At 66.6% G+C, this 14,464-nt stretch overlaps 2 protein-coding genes across 2 annotated transcripts; one reads left to right on the top strand and one right to left on the bottom strand.

Moving 5' to 3' along the window:
* Positions 1 to 750: 750 nt before the first annotated feature.
* Positions 751 to 8,249, top strand: FAAP100 (FA core complex associated protein 100). Its single transcript, XM_066200717.1, has 10 exons — positions 751 to 777; positions 1,422 to 1,595; positions 2,241 to 2,359; positions 2,557 to 3,509; positions 4,063 to 4,213; positions 5,151 to 5,905; positions 6,168 to 6,304; positions 6,903 to 7,019; positions 7,414 to 7,500; positions 7,575 to 8,249. Exons 2-10 carry the CDS (start codon positions 1,431 to 1,433, stop codon positions 7,707 to 7,709), a joined length of 2,619 nt encoding a protein of 872 aa, XP_066056814.1. The 5' UTR covers positions 751 to 777; positions 1,422 to 1,430; the 3' UTR covers positions 7,710 to 8,249.
* Positions 8,250 to 8,554: 305 nt separating this feature from the next.
* On the bottom strand, positions 8,555 to 11,694 carry FSCN2 (fascin actin-bundling protein 2, retinal). Its single transcript, XM_066200477.1, has 5 exons — positions 10,838 to 11,694; positions 9,402 to 9,558; positions 9,195 to 9,316; positions 8,960 to 9,127; positions 8,555 to 8,876 (listed from the first exon to the last, which is right to left on the bottom strand). Exons 1-5 carry the CDS (start codon positions 11,658 to 11,660, stop codon positions 8,671 to 8,673), a joined length of 1,476 nt encoding a protein of 491 aa, XP_066056574.1. The 5' UTR covers positions 11,661 to 11,694; the 3' UTR covers positions 8,555 to 8,670.
* Positions 11,695 to 14,464: the final 2,770 nt, after the last annotated feature.

Consider the following 14,464-nt stretch of genomic DNA (forward strand, 5'->3'; position numbering starts at 1 on the left):
GCGCCCGCAGGATCCCGGCGCTGTCGGGGGCCCTGGACGAGCTGTACCGGGATTTCCGCACCCTGAAGGAGCAGCTGGGCCGGCTCTCGGATCGCTTCGCCCACCTCGAAGCCTCCGTGGAGCAGCTGAGCCGGGCCCGGGGCGCTGCGGGCCCCCCGCGCCGGGGGGGGATCCCCCAGAGCCCCCGCAGGGCCCCCGGCACCCCGCACTGAGCCACCCGCGCCCGGCGCCGGGGCGGGGGCGGCGGCCGGGGGCTCAGCCAGGCGGGGGGGACAGCGGCATCACTTGGGGGGCTCAGACTGGGGCCGGCAGGAGCATCACTTTGGGGAGATCTCAAGAAGACGGTGGGGCAGAGACATCCCTTGAGGAGGCTCAGGCTGGGGGGTGTGGCGGCATCGCTTGGGGGGCCTCAGGCTGGGGGACCCAGGGTCATCACTTGGGGGACTCAGCCAGACCTTGGGGGGTCCATCCCCGTGGGGCAGGGTCAGCTCGGGGGGTCTCTGCCCCCCTCCGTGGGTCACACCCGAGCCCCTCTCTTTGTCAATAAAGCCGCTGCCGCCAGCACCGCCTCGCTCCTTTCTCCCCCCGTGCCGGGATGGGGGGAGGGGGTCAGTGATGGGGCGGGGGTTCCTCCCCTCCCGGTACCGACCCCGGTACCGACCCCCGGGCGCCGCCCCCCCGCCCAGCGCCGCTTTACGGCCTGTCGTAAACTCCCCCCCGCCCATTGCGGCGGCCGCCGCGCAGCCGTAAAGCGGAGCCGCCCGCGCCCCCCGCCCGGTACCCGCGGCCCCTCCGGGAGGGATCTGGGGGGGGCGGGATGGGGGGAGCAGGGGTGGGCTTTGGGTTGGGGTGGGGGGCTGTGGGCTGGGCGGGGTGCCTCTGGGGTGGGGGGCTGCCGGTGGAGCTGGGCTTGGGGGTGCTTAGGGGTCTCAGTCTTGGGGGGGGGCTGTGGGACAGGGCCTGAGGTACAAGGACGGTGATGTGGGGGGGTCTGGGGTAGGTCTGGAGAGTCTGGAGTGCAGGAACTGTGATGTAGGGGGTCTGGGGTGGGTCTGGAGAGTCTTGGGTACGAGGACTGTGATGTGGGGGGGTCTGGGGTGGGTCTGGAGAGTGGGGTATACGAGCTGTGATGTGGGGGGGTCTGGGGGCTGTGGAGGTGGGAGTGGAGGTGCTGAGGTTGATGCTTGGGAAATGGCTGCTTGTGGGGCTGGGCCTGAGAGTCTCATTCAGGAGGGGAAGGGGCCGTGGGGCTCAGGGTGGGGGGGACTGGAGGTCCCCATGTGCTGTGGGGGGGCTGGGGGGCTCTGACAGGGGCGCAGGGGTCCGCAGGGCTGTGTCACCACACACTGCCCACAGCTCGGGGGTCAGGGCTCAGCCCCTCACGCCCTCGGTGTCCCCCCGCCCCCTCCCCACATCCCCAGGCCGGCACCATGGCACAGGTGGGGCACAGGGTGGATTACCTGGCCGGATTCTGCTGCCCGGTGGGGGGGCTGGTGGCGGGCAAGCCGCGGGTGCTGTGCCATGAGAACGAGATCTACCTCTCCAACGGCACCGAGTTTGTCTACGTGTATGACCAGGAGGGCAAAGTGCTCAAGGTGAGGGGCTTGGTGGGGTGGGGGGGTCACCCTGTGTCCGCCACTCCATGGGGACAGTGTCCTGTGACACAGTGGGAACACTCCCCAGTCATGTCCCCACTCCCTATCCCTGGATTCCCTCTGCCAGGATCTAACAAACAAACCCTACCGGCAGCACCCTTTGCTTTGGGGTTTGGGGATGCTGCCAGCTGGCCCCTCTCCCAATCCCGTGGGACACCCATTGGATCAGACTCCACAGGCTCGTTCCCCCCAGCACAGGGGCTTCTCTCCCCTCTCCCCCCAGGCCTGGTCGCTGTCCCCGCTGTCACAGCACCCTGACTGACACGCTGCTGCCTTTGTTAATTTGTTCTGATTATCATTTCTAAGAAATCCACCGCTGTAAGAGCGGGATCTGCCTCCCACACTGCGCTCCCGCTCAGCAAAGTAGAGCACGTACCCTGCTCCCTGTTTTCCTTCCCCTCAGGGAGCGGGAATGACAGGCTGCCTCAGCCCCCCTCCCAACCAGGAACACCCAGCTGGGTGCTGCCCAGGGATCCATTTGTCCCTGGAAATGGCTTTGGATCCCCCTCTGCAGGGAGCCGCCTTGTCCCTGCCACCCCTCCGGGTGCCGTGGGAGGTGACATTTGATTCTGTCCCCGCTCCCAGGCTGTGTACCGCTGCCCCGACCAGGTGTGGCACGTGGAGCTGCTCCCCCAGCCCCGGCAGCTCTACATCCTGTGCGCCCACAGCGGGATCTACTGCGTGTCCCTGGAGCAGCAGAGCAGGTGAGCCTGGGGTGACTCCCTATCCCTGGGCTCCCGGGGCTGCCCTTCCTGCCATGGGAAGCTCTGGATCCGTCTCTGCCGGTGCTAAAAGCTCTCCTGCAGGAGCTCATTTCCCAGGGCCAGGCAAAGAGGCGGCCAAGTGACACGCTGGCTTCTCCCCACGGCTTGGCTCAGAGCTCTTCCCTGTTTTCCCGAAGGTTAATGGAGCAGACGGACGGCGACGGCCAAGAAAGCAACGGCCCTTCCGGCGTCTTCCCGGTGGAAGCGGACGCCTGCATCTTCCCCGACGCCAGCCTGAGCATGTTCACCCTGCTCAGCACCTTCGTCATCACGCTGGCCCAGGACGAGGGCAAGTGGTGGATGCGGCTGCACGAACTGCCACGCCCGGAGCAGGACGGGCCCCCGTACCGGCAGGTCAGCCAGGTGGAATTCTGCCCCGGGAGCCCGCCCGGGGACGGCGGGGACGCGCCACCCTCCTGCTTCCTGCCCGTGCTGTGCTGCGCGGCCGCGCCCGGCACGCAGGGGCTGTGGTGCTCCGGGGGCTTCGTGCTGGAGGAGCCCCTCTTCAGCCTCCTCTTCGGCATCGATGTGGCCATGCTGGAGTCGCCCATGATCCTGTGTGGCTTCCCGGATGGGCAGCTCTGCTCCGTGCCCCTCAAAGCCCTCAGCTCCTCGCCCGCCGCCGACGGCTGCCGCGACGTGTCCACGCCGGCGCCGCCCGTCAAGATCCTGCACCACCTGGAGGAGCCCATCGTTTTCATCGGGGCGCTGCGCACCGAGCGGCGCGCGGCCGACGACGCCGAGGACGAGCCGCCCGCGGGCGAGCCCGGCTGTGACTGCGTGGTGGCCGTGGGCCACTACGGGAAGATGGTGGCCGTGAAGGCGGATCAGAGGGAGGAGGCCACAGTGCCGGAGCTCAGGGAATATTACCTGCGGGGGCCCATCCTGTGTGCGGCCTGCGGCAGCGGCTCCCGCATGTACTACAGCACCCACTCGGACATCTCCGCCGTCGACCTGGACTGGGCGGGAGACTCCTCGGACCCCGAGGACACAGAGAGTGGCGCCGGCGTGCTGCCCCCCGTGCTGTCCCCGGCCAGCCTGAGTATCTGTAGCGTCGTGGCTCTTTCCTTGTCCTCTCGGGCTTCGGAAGGTACTGGGGGCAGCGGGGTGGGATCCCACCTCTCCTCCCTCTGCGGCTCCGTGTGGGCTGGGTGGGGCTCCATCTTTCATCCTTGTTGGCTCCCCTGGGTTTTGTGAGTCGTTCCTGTCCGTTGTGATTCCTGCTCTTCCCTGCCCGTTCCCAGTCCCTCAGCTCGGCATCACAGGAACTGGGCAGCCCTCGCAGCTGTGGGCTCCCTGCATGGGGCAGCCTGGGACTGCCCCAGGCCAGCTCCCTCCAAAAAGGGGGTGTTCAATGTTCCTCTGGACTGGCTGCCCACAGAGCTGTGTGTGCCATCAGCAGGGCCCCTGTGGGACAGCTGGGTGCTGCTGGCCTTGGCTGGGGAGTGGCAGGCACAGGGTGGTGTCCCCTCTTGGGAGTCTGTGTGTGGGCAGGGTGTGCTCTGGTGACCCATGTCTGTCTCCATCATATCCCACTGCCTTGGGGAGGCAGTGCCATCCTGCTCCCTGTCCCTCCCACCTCAGCCATCCAGGAAGCCCCTGCTCCCTTCCTGGCCCCTGACCTGCCCCGTTTGTGCCGTTAGGGGAGTCGGAGCTGTTGGCCCTGTCGGCCAAGGGCCGCCTGGTGTCCTGTGGCCTGTGCAGCCCCGAGGAGCCGGATGTGGAGCTGACCCCTGCTGAGATCGGCCGGAGGATCAAGGAGCTGCTGTCGGGGATAGGGGACACCTCAGAGAGGTACAGGTGGCACCAAGCTGGGGGGTAGTGCAGGTCACGGCCAGTAATTAATTATGGAATCACAGAATGGTTTGGGTACGAGAGACCTTCAAGCTCATCCCATTCCACTCCCTGCCATGGGCAGGGACACCTTCCACTATCCCAGGTTGATCCAAGCCCTGTCCAGCCTGGCCTGGGACACTTCAGGGTATGGGGCAGCCAGAGCTGCTCTGGGCACCCTGTGCCAGGGCCTCACCACCCTCACAGAGAACAATTCCTTCCCAATATCCCATCTAACCCTGCCCTCTGGCAGTGGGAAGCCATTCCTCTTTATCCTTCTCTCCAGGCCCTTGTTCAAAGTACCTCTCCAGCTCCCTTGGAGCCCCTTTAGGCATTGGAAGGGGCCCTAATGTTTCCCTGGAGCCTTTTTTTCTCCAGGCTGAACACCCCCATCTCTCCTCGAGCTTTTCTCTTGGAAAACTGCTCCAGCATTTACCTTTTCTGTCTGGGAAGCCCCCCCAACCTCAATAATATAAAACCAGTGTTTGAGGGCAGCCCCCTCCCATTGCACAGCCACCCCCAGCGCCGTGGGCGGGCTGGCAGCGGCAGCCATGGCAGCAGAAGGTGGCACAGGCAGGGTGCCAGGCGCCTGCCACGCGTGCCAAGCCAGCAGTAACAGGCAGGGCGGGCACATGCCTCCATGCTCCATGGCTGGCTGTGTGTGGGGAGGGGCTGTGGATGAGCCCCCCCCTCCATCCACAGGGGGATTCCTGTGGTCTGGCTGTCCGGAGCCACCCCACAGAGTCAGCTCTGATGGGAACATGGATCTGTGGCTGCCATGGCAGGGAAGCTGGGGGTTTCCTGTGGTGGGATTGTGCCAGGAGCAGCTCAGCTTGGCAGCACAGCGCCGTCCTGACGTCCCTCCCGTTTTTTCATCCCTGTTATACTGTCCTTGCAGAGTGTCCTTCCTGAAGAAGGCCGTGGACCAGAGGAACCGAGCCCTGGCCAGCCTGAACCAGGTGATGAACGTGAGCGCGGCGCTGCTCTCCAGCCATGAGGGCCACAAGCCCATCGCCTGCACCGTCACTGCCAACTGGAGCTGCCTCCTGCTCCAGGACACCGTCACCATCTCCTGCTTGCTGGAAAACTGCAGCGAGTACAGCCTGGAGGAGGGCTGGACCCTCTGTGTCCAGCTCCTGGCCAGCCCCTGTGCCTTAGAGGAGGAATCCATGGATTCGGCCACCACCTTCACCTTCCCCATTGACCAGCTGCTCCCTGGGAACAAGCGGGAGCTGACGCTGCCCCTCGGCCCTGCTGCGGACACCAAGCTGGACCTGCCTCTGACCATCTCCTGTGCCCTCTACTACAGTTTACGGGATATTTTGGGCAGCGGCTCCGACTCCTCCGAGGACCTGGATGACTTCCTGCCCGATGACTCGCCCCTGCTGTCCCCGGACAGAGAGGGGATCTGCCTGCCCCTCAGCCAATGCACCATTGACATGCTCCAGTGCCTCCGTTTCAGGAGCAGCCCCCCCGGGCCTGACGCCCCCCCTGCCCCCTCAGACCCTGTGGAGACCTTCCTTAAAGTGTCCCAGGAACAGACTGAACCCGAGGAGGGGAAAACCCCGGGAGAGGAGAACCTGCCCCCCTCGGCAGCATCCATCCGGGTGTCCTCGGAGCTGCTCAAAAACGCTCTCAAAACCTCGGAAACAGGTGGGTCCCTGGAGAGGAGTGACAGCCTCCTGGGGCAGGGATGCTGGCAGGGTGGCACTGTCACGGTCCCTCCCTCGGGCGAGGAGGGCTGTGTGACCCCACTGCCCCCACCATAGCCTTGCCACACGTGGCAGTGGCATGACTGAGCTCAACGTGTCCCAGCAGGGGGGGTCCAGCCCGTGCTACCCCTGCCCTTTCAGGGACTGCCTTGGGCACATGCCGTCAGCGGTGTCACATCTCTGCTCTGTCCTTTGGTCCCCAGATGTCCCACTTTGCTGTGCCACCCTGCGCTGGCTGCTGGCTGAGAACCCCGAGGCCGAGGCGCTGAGCAGCACAGAGGTGGCATCGGTGTGTGGCATGGCTCCCGACGGTGGCCACGTCCAGCTGCTCGTCCGAGAGGCAAGGAATGGGTCAGGCTGCAGGGAAGTTCCCTGTCCCACAAAGCCAGCTGCTTCCTGGAGCCAGGGAGATGAGTGGGTGCATGGCCACACCATTCTGACCCCCTCCTGTGGGGCTGGGGTTCGAGTGCTGGACTGAACAGGCAGCATTCCTAGTTCATTCTCCCAACCCTGGGCTTCCCTGGCTTTGGTCATTTCCCTCCCTCTCCAGATGTTCCCATTTCTCTGGTTCTAGAAAACGCACTTGGATTTGGGTTGTAAATCCACCCCATGCAAAATTCCCCTCTAAAGGCACAGGGGAAAAAAGGAATTTCTGCCCAGCTCTCCTGCCTGACCCCACCTGAGGGGCCCCCAGGTACCTGGTACAGATGGATTTGCACCTGAGAGCTCAGATGTCCCCAGGGTGATGAGTGACAGCGTTAATTCTGCCAGGTTGTCCTGCCAGGGCTCACCTGGTAGCTGGGGGCAACTGCTCCTGGGAGAGCTGGGAGGGTTTGGGGGTGTCCAGAGCCTTCTGGGGAACCCAGTGCCCATGGGGAGGGGTCCTGCCCCCCTCACTGCCCGGCGAGGGTGGCAGTGACACTGCTCTCGCTGTCCAGGTGGCCATGAATGACCTGAGCCCTGCGGGTCCCATCCAGGCTGTGGAGATCCTGATGGAGAGCCCATCCCTGGCCCACATGTGCAGGACACACCACGCTGTCATCCGGCGCATACAGGTACCCCCCGGGGGGCAGGGGGGACCCCAAGTGACCCCGAAGCCCCTGGAATGGAGCCTGCGGTGCAGTGGGGCCATTTCTGTGGCACCAGGGTGTGACAGACCAGCACCACTGGGGCTGGAGGTCCCCAGACCTGGGGGTCCCGGGTTTGGGGTTTGACCTGCCCTGAGACTGGGGCTCCCCAGGGCTCAGGGGGTTCCCTGTGTCTGGGAATTCCCATGGTAGGGGCTCCCTGGATCTGGGGGCTGCTGGAGCTGGGACTCCCAGACCCAGGGGTCCCTGGGGCTGGGGCTCCTGAAATTGGGGTCCCTGGGGCTGGGGTTTCCTGGGATTGGGGTCCCTGGGGCTGGATGGGTTCTGCCAGCTCCCCCAGCACCCTCCCTCCCTCCCACAGGCGCTGGTGCTGGAGCAGGCGGCGCAGGGCTCGGGACCCCCCGATCTCCGCATGCAGTACCTGCGTCAGATCCAGGAGAACCACGAGGTGAGCCCCCCGATCCCCTCCCCGTGGGATCCCCACCACCACCCCGTCCCTCACCCCCCGCCCCCGTCCCGCAGATGCTGCTGAAGGAGGCGCAGACCCTCCGGGACCAGCCGCCCCTGGGCGAGGAGGGGGCTGAGGGCTCTGCCACGGCCGAGAAGCTCCTGAACATTTACCGGCAGCTGCGGAACCCCAGCCTGGTCCTGCTGTGAGCGGGGGGCGGCCAGCCCGCCCCAAACCCCGCCGGCCGGGGTGGGGGCCCACGGGAGAGCCCCCCACCCACCCCACCAGAGCAGGAGCGGGGCCGGCGGCGGTCTGGGCGGGGGGTGTGTCTGTGCGTGTTTCGTGGTCGTGTTGTCGGCAGCACCGGGGGGGTCTCGGGGCTCCGGTGGCGGAGCGGGGGCTCCTGGGCTGGCCCAGCCCTGCCCCACCGCCCCCCAGCCCGGCCAGGCCGGGGCAGCCCCCCGGGGCCGCGCTGTCTTGTGGATCCGTGGTAGTGTAGTGGCCGTGCCGAGCCGGGCCGGCCGCGGGCTGAGCCCCCCGAGCCGCCTTCAGGATCAGGACAAACAGGGTGCTGTGCCCGGGGGAGCCCCGGTTTCTGCTGGGCAGGGGAGGGGGTCTCCGCTCCCCCGTTGTTTCTATAAATGATCTGTATCTCCATGCTGGTGCGGCGTGGTCCGGCCCCGGCCCCTCCCGCACCTCTCCACTGTCTGTAACTCTGTCGTCTGCCATGAAAACGATCCTGTTGCTCACCCCGTGCCTGGTTCTGTTCCTTTCCATCCTTCTGGAGGGTCCTGGCAGCTCTTGGGGTGGGGGGCTTCCACCGCCACTCCCCTGATCCCCCAGCCTGGCAGAGGAGCCACGGGCTCCCCAACCCCCTTGGGGCTCCTGCCTGCAGCGGCTTTGCTTTGCTGACCCCCCGATCCCGTGTGGCACCCCTGGGGGTCCGTGCATGCCCCGGATCAGCCCTTTCCATGGAGTCTGGGCGGTCCTGGGAGGGAAACAGGGCGGGATCTCGATGGGAGGGAGGACGCGGAGCTGCCCCGGTGTGATCCAGGTGACTTTAATGCCATGAGTCGCGGGGGCACAGCTGCCATGGACGGTCCCACCGCTGCCACCACGCCGCTTTGCCAGGGACAGGCGGGTGCCCGTGGGCGGGGGTGGCTCCGGGGGTCAGTACTCCCAGAGCGTGGCCCGCAGCACGGACTCGCTGTCGGCGCGCAAGGTCCCCGCGGGGTCCCCGCGCAGGTACCGCCCATTCTTCCCTTTGATGGCCACTCGGCCCCGCTCCCGGAACTCGAAGAAGAAATCCTCGGAGAGCTCGCCGTCGCTGCACACCGACCCGCTGCTCGCCACGTACCAGTACTTGCCCCCCTGGCCTGCAGAGAGCGCCGGGGGGGTGTCAGTGCAGGCTGGACAGACCCCAGGGCCACCCCTCCCCACAGCCCCCCGCCCTGCCCACCTTGGATCTGGTAGGCGCCGTCGCTGAAGCTGATGTGGAAGACGTCGTAGACGGAGCGGTTGGAGTCGAGCAGGTTGGAGCCCCGGTGGTAGCAGACGAAGCCGTGCTCCCCCCGCAGCACCAGCATCGGGCGGTTGATCAGCTTCAGAGTGAACTCCTCGTCCTCCCCTGCGCAGCACCCGGCCCTCAGCACCCCGGGGAGCCCCCTGTCCCCCCTGTCCCCCCCAGCACTCACCCACACTGTCGCTGACGGCCGCCAGCTGCCCGTTCCTCTTGGTGCAGACGTAGCGGCCGTTGCTGGCGCGCAGGGCCACGCGCCGCCCGCGCCACTCGATGTCAAACATGGTGTTGGCAGCGCTGGTGACAGAGGGACAGCGTGAATTGGGGGTTGCCTGTGTCCCCCCAAACCAGCTCTCCACCCCACAACTCCAGCCTCACTCACATTTCGGTGGCCACGGCCTGGATGCCCCCATGGGCCACCAGGGTCCAGTAGCTGCCGGTGTTGGTGTGGAGGCTGCACTTGTTGGTGTCGCGGTCGATCTGCAGCTGGAAGGTCTCGTGGTTCAGCTCCTCGTCCTGGTTTGCTGAGACATTCACACCTAGGGGGAGAAGGGATGTTGGTGCTGGTCCTGCTCTGGACATGAATACTGGTCACACTTCAGCCAGCAGCACCACTCCTGCTCTGGCTGCTGGCACTGGTCTCTCTCTGGCTGCCAGCGCTGGTCCTGTCCTGGCCCCGGGCAGCAGTCTCAGTCTGACCATGGTCACCAATCCCACTTCGGCACTAGTTGGCACTAGTCCTACTCCGGTCATCATTGGTGACCCCACTCTGGCCCTTGTCACCAATCCCAATCCAGACACACGCACTGATCTCACTCCAGCTGTTGTCACCAATCCCATTCCGGCCATCAGGACCAATTCCAGCCCAGCCATTGTCGCTGTCCCATTCCAGCCATTGGCACCCATCCTATTCCAGCCATGGGTATCGGTTCCACTCTGTTGGCTGTTGTCACCAAAACCACTCTGTCCATGGTCACTGATCCCGCTCTGGCCATTGGCAGCGATCCTGCTCTGGCCATCAGGACTAATCCCATTCCAACTATTGTCCCACCCCAACCATCAGCACTGCTGCCCCACGGCCGCCCTCCCCCTCCCCTCCAAATCCTCCTGCGAACAATTGTGCTAATTGGGCTGGTTAATCAGCTTGTCACCGCCGTGTCCATCTGGTCACAAACCCCTATTTATAGCTGGTCGCCCCCGTCACCCGGCACTAAGCTGCTTGGCACAGGGGCGGCACCATCCCCGGGGGGCACCTGGGGGCGAGTGGGGTCTCAAACAAGGGGTTCTGCTCACCTGTGGTCACGTCTGCTGGCTCTACACGTGTGTGCACACAGGGCATCATGTGTGGTGTGCACAGGCTAATGTGTGAACCTGTGGATGCTGCATGGAGCATGGCACACCTGTGTGTGTGTGTGTGTGCACGTACACACCTGTGCACACCCACAGCCCTGCACGTGTTCACACACACAGCCCTGTGCACGCTCACAGAGCCCTGCACACGCACACACGTGTGTACACACACACCCACGCGTTCTCCCCGCAGCCCTGCCCACCCCACAGCTGCTCCCACTCCATTCTCACTGACCTCAGACCCCCCACCCCAGGTAGACAGGACCCCCTGTGTCCCTCTCCAGCGACCAGGCTGTGGTCCTCCATGTCCCCAGGATGTGGTTGTAGGATCCCCGCCAGGCAATGTGAGGTTGTTATTGTGGGGTCCCCCCCAGGGTGGGGGTCCCAGGGGTGCTCCCACAGAGCTGTGGGGGGGTGGGGGTCCCTGTGTGGGCAGAGAGCAGGGAGGGGGGTGTGGCGAGCTCTTACCCTGCCTGATGGAGACATATCTGCCGTTGGCCGCCGTGAACACCACCTGGGGGTGACTCTCCTCCAGGTCAAAGAGTTCATCTTTGCCCGGCTTGGAGCTGCGGCCGGATTTGAGTGTGCCGGTGGGTCCGGTGGGCGCCAGGTATTTCCCGTCGCAGTCCTTGAACGCCAACTTGCCGGCCTTGAACTCGAGGGTGTAGCCGGTGCCGGCGCCGGGCTCGGGCACCAAGGTGCCGTCGCAGCGCAGGTAGCGCTCGTCGGCCGTGCGCAGGCTGTACTTCTTGTCCTGGAAGCAGAGGGTGATGAGCGCGTCCACCCCCCAGGGCAGGTTGCTGTCGGTGGCGATCTCGTCCTCGTGGGCGCTCAGGTGGGCGTAGCGGCGGCGGCTGACGCTCAGCAGGTTGGCCTGGGGGTGCATGGCCAGGTGCACGGTCCAGAGCTCGCCCTCGGTCACGCTGGGGGCGAAGCAGGACAGCCGGTCCTCGCGGCCCCCGAAGAAGCGCCGGTGCGGGGCCGACTGCAGCGCCCAGCGCCCGTCCGACTGTGTGATGATGCTGAAGCCTTCGTCCCGGCCCGGCTGCTCCGCCTCGCAGCGCACCTTCCCGTCCTTGTCGGCGCCCAGGTACCGGCCCAGGTGGCTCTTGAGGAAGACGATGGAGCTGTCGGCTTCATCCTGCTCCAGCGTCCAGATCTGCTTGCGCTTGAGGCTGGGCGCCGAGGCGTTCACCTTGTAGCCGAAGCTCTCCGCCGTCAGGTACCGGCTCTCGCAGTTGATCAGCCCGAACTGGATCTTCAGCACCTGGTGGATCCCATTCGTTGGCATCTTCCGCCGAGGCGGGGCGGCCCCCGGGGGCCGGCGGGGGCTCCCCGGCGCTGCCGAGCCCGGGCGTCGCGGCGGGGCCGAACGGAGCGCCCGCGGCAGGGGCGACTGTGCTGCCCTGGAGCCACGGAGCGGGACGGGGGCCCGAGGGACTGCGACCCGTCCGATTACCCGCGGGTGGGATTAGAGACCGCCCGGGTTGCGATGGGCACCGGGGGCGCCCGGGCGAGGGGGCACCGCGGCAGCCCCCGGCCACGCCACCGTCCCTCGCCGCGGCCCCGTCCGGCTGTGGCGGAGCCGCGGGTGGAAAACTTGGGTGGGAACCCGATCCGGGCCAGCGTATCCGTTCCGATCCCGGCGGGTTAAGGTTACCGGCCCCTCTGATTCAGCAGCGGGTCACCTCCAGCCGCGCCGCCTCCCGGCCAGCCCCTAAGCGCCTTTTCCAATTAGCCAGGCATTTTGATTAGTGTAAACCTTTTATCCTGCTTTGGGGCCCTTGGCCTCCATCTGTCCTGTGGCCCCAAATCCCTCCTGCAGCTGTGGATCAGGGTCACCCCCAAATCCCCCCCCCCTCCCCACGAGCCAACCCCCTGGGCGTGGGCTCCTTCGGGGCTGAGCCCGCCTGGAACTCATGACAGAGACGAGGGTCCGGGCCCTTGGTGGGGAGCAGGAGAGGATGGGGGCGTGGGGGACAGGAGGAGACAGCGGTGTAGGGGACAGTCCCCACTCCAACCCCAGCCCTGCTGGGACCCCCACAACCGGGGCAGACGCAGCCACAGGGACCCCCGGCCTCGGCCACGCTGCACCGGCGGCACCTGAGGACAGGTGGGGACGGGCTCTGCCAACACCTGAGCCCCCCGAAAGTGCCCCGATCCCCGTGCGGAGGTCTGGCCGTGCCGTAGCGATGCCGCGCCGGCTCCCGCCGCCGTCCCCCCGGCCCTGCGGCTCCGGTGTCAGCCCGGTACCCGGTTATTGTTCCCGCAACAGCCCCAGCTTTGGTTGCTCATGACTTTTTCATGCTGGGCTGGCGCTGCCTGCGCCGGGGGGTGCCGAGGCCCCCCGAGCCGCGACACCCGAGCCGAGACCTCCCGGCCGCTGAAACTGACCCCCGAAACGGAGCCGGGTCGGCTTTCGGGCCACTGCGCGGGGGGAATAAGTGGGTCAGGGTCCTGGGGGGCCTGGGGGGGCCGTAGGTGGCAGGGTGGCCGTGTGGCTCTCGGTGGGTGCCCATCGGCACCTGCCCGGCAGCGCAGCCGGGAGCGGCATTTATACATCCCGGTCCCCCCAGCCCCCCCCGGCGGGGTCAGGTTCCCCTCGGGGGGGGCCATGGGCGCTGTCCCACAGGCACAGCGTGTCCCTGCGTCCCCCCGGCCTGGGGACAGCCAGACCCCTCCCCACTGAGGGCTGCTGAGACCGGACACGCTCGTGACGACCCCTCTGGCCGGGACATCGCAGGGGGCTGGGGTGGGTGACCCCTCCGGGTGGGGTTTCCATCCTACACCCCTCCCAGGAGGAAAATGAGGATGTTGGGCTTCCAGGGGGCGTCCCCAGTGCACAGCACCCGTGGGGGGCTGGCAGAGGGGAAGCGATGTTCAGCTGTGCCCCACACGTCCAGGGGTCAGGCAGGGGCTTGGATGGGGGGTCAGGAGGGTGTCGGGGTGCTGGGTGGTGGGAGCCCCTCCTGGTTTCCATCCAGGGAGGGACGTGGGGTTGTTGCGCTGCTCGGGGGCCCCAATCCCTGGTAGGGAGCTGGCAGAGGGATGGGGGGGGGCTCAACCGTGCCCCAGCAGCCCGGGGGTGTCAGGGCAAGGGCTCGGGGGGTCCGGTGGGGGAATCAGGAAGGGTGTCGGGGACCTGCGAGGTGGGACCGCCCCATTACCACCCCATCACTCCTCCCCTGCGCACGGGCGGCGGGGACGGACGGACGGACACCGGGCGGCGGGGCGGGGCGGGGGTGGTGCCTTCCTCCTCCTCCTCTTCCTCCTCCTTTTCCTCCTCCTCCTCCTCGTCCTCCCGCCCCTGCCCCTCCCTGCTCGGCCCTGCCCGCCCTGAGTCACGGGTGGGGGCGGCCCACGCGGGGCGGCCCTGGTGCTGTGTCCGGGTGCGGGGTGCGGCCACGATGTCCCTCGGGGACTCTCGGGATGCGGGTGTCACCTGCGCCGCCCCCCCGAGCCAGACACCCCAGGGCCCTCCATGTCCCACCACGGCCCGGCGGGACACGGCGCTGGCGCGGGGACACGAGTCCCCTGGAACAGTGTCGGGACCCTCCAGGACCCCCGCCACCCCCCCGAGGCCATCCCGAGTCGCTGCTGTCTCTATACCCCGACAATACCCGTGTCACCGTGTCACCCACCCCGGTGGCACCGAGAGCTGCTGGGGAGGGCTGGGCAGGGGTGGGAATCCCGTGGGACGTGGGGGTGGCGACATCAGCGGCCAGCACTGCCATGGGCCTGAGTGGAACCAGGAGCTGGCGTGGGTGGCTGGTGCGTGGGCCTCTGGCACAGCGTGTGGCTACCTGGCGCGGTACCTGGCATGATAGGTGGCTACTTGGCGTGGTACATGGCTAATGTGGCATGGGACACGGCTACCTGGCACGGTGTGTGACTGCCTGACATGACATGGCTGCTTGACATGGGTTGTGGCTACCTGACATGGGGTGTGGCCACTTCAATTGGTTCACTGTACATGGCTACCTGGTGGTAGGTGGCTACCTGGTGTGGTGCCTGGGCCTCTGGCACAGCGTGTGGCTACCTGACACAGTGTGTGCCTACGTGAGACGGTGCAAGGCTACCTGATGTAAAATGTGG

Source organism: Chamaea fasciata, unplaced genomic scaffold (genome assembly GCF_029207755.1).
Source record: "Chamaea fasciata isolate MVZ Bird 193981 ecotype frontalis unplaced genomic scaffold, bChaFas1.0.hap1 SCAF_19, whole genome shotgun sequence".
Lineage (NCBI taxonomy): Eukaryota > Metazoa > Chordata > Aves > Passeriformes > Sylviidae > Chamaea > Chamaea fasciata.

Excerpts from the sequence above, each read along its gene's own strand:
- FAAP100 (XM_066200717.1), top strand. The coding sequence starts at position 1,431 with ATGGCACAGGTGGGGCACAGGGTGGATTACCTGGCCGGATTCTGCTGC. Across the intron at positions 1,596-2,240 it reads AGGAGGGCAAAGTGCTCAAG|GCTGTGTACCGCTGCCCCGA; the intron begins GTGAGGGGCTTG and ends CCCCGCTCCCAG. Across the intron at positions 5,906-6,167 it reads TCTCAAAACCTCGGAAACAG|ATGTCCCACTTTGCTGTGCC; the intron begins GTGGGTCCCTGG and ends TTTGGTCCCCAG.
- FSCN2 (XM_066200477.1), bottom strand. The coding sequence starts at position 11,660 with ATGCCAACGAATGGGATCCACCAGGTGCTGAAGATCCAGTTCGGGCTG. Across the intron at positions 9,559-10,837 it reads ATATGTCTCCATCAGGCAGG|GTGTGAATGTCTCAGCAAAC; the intron begins GTAAGAGCTCGC and ends TTCTCCCCCTAG. Across the intron at positions 9,317-9,401 it reads CAGGCCGTGGCCACCGAAAT|CGCTGCCAACACCATGTTTG; the intron begins GTGAGTGAGGCT and ends CTCTGTCACCAG.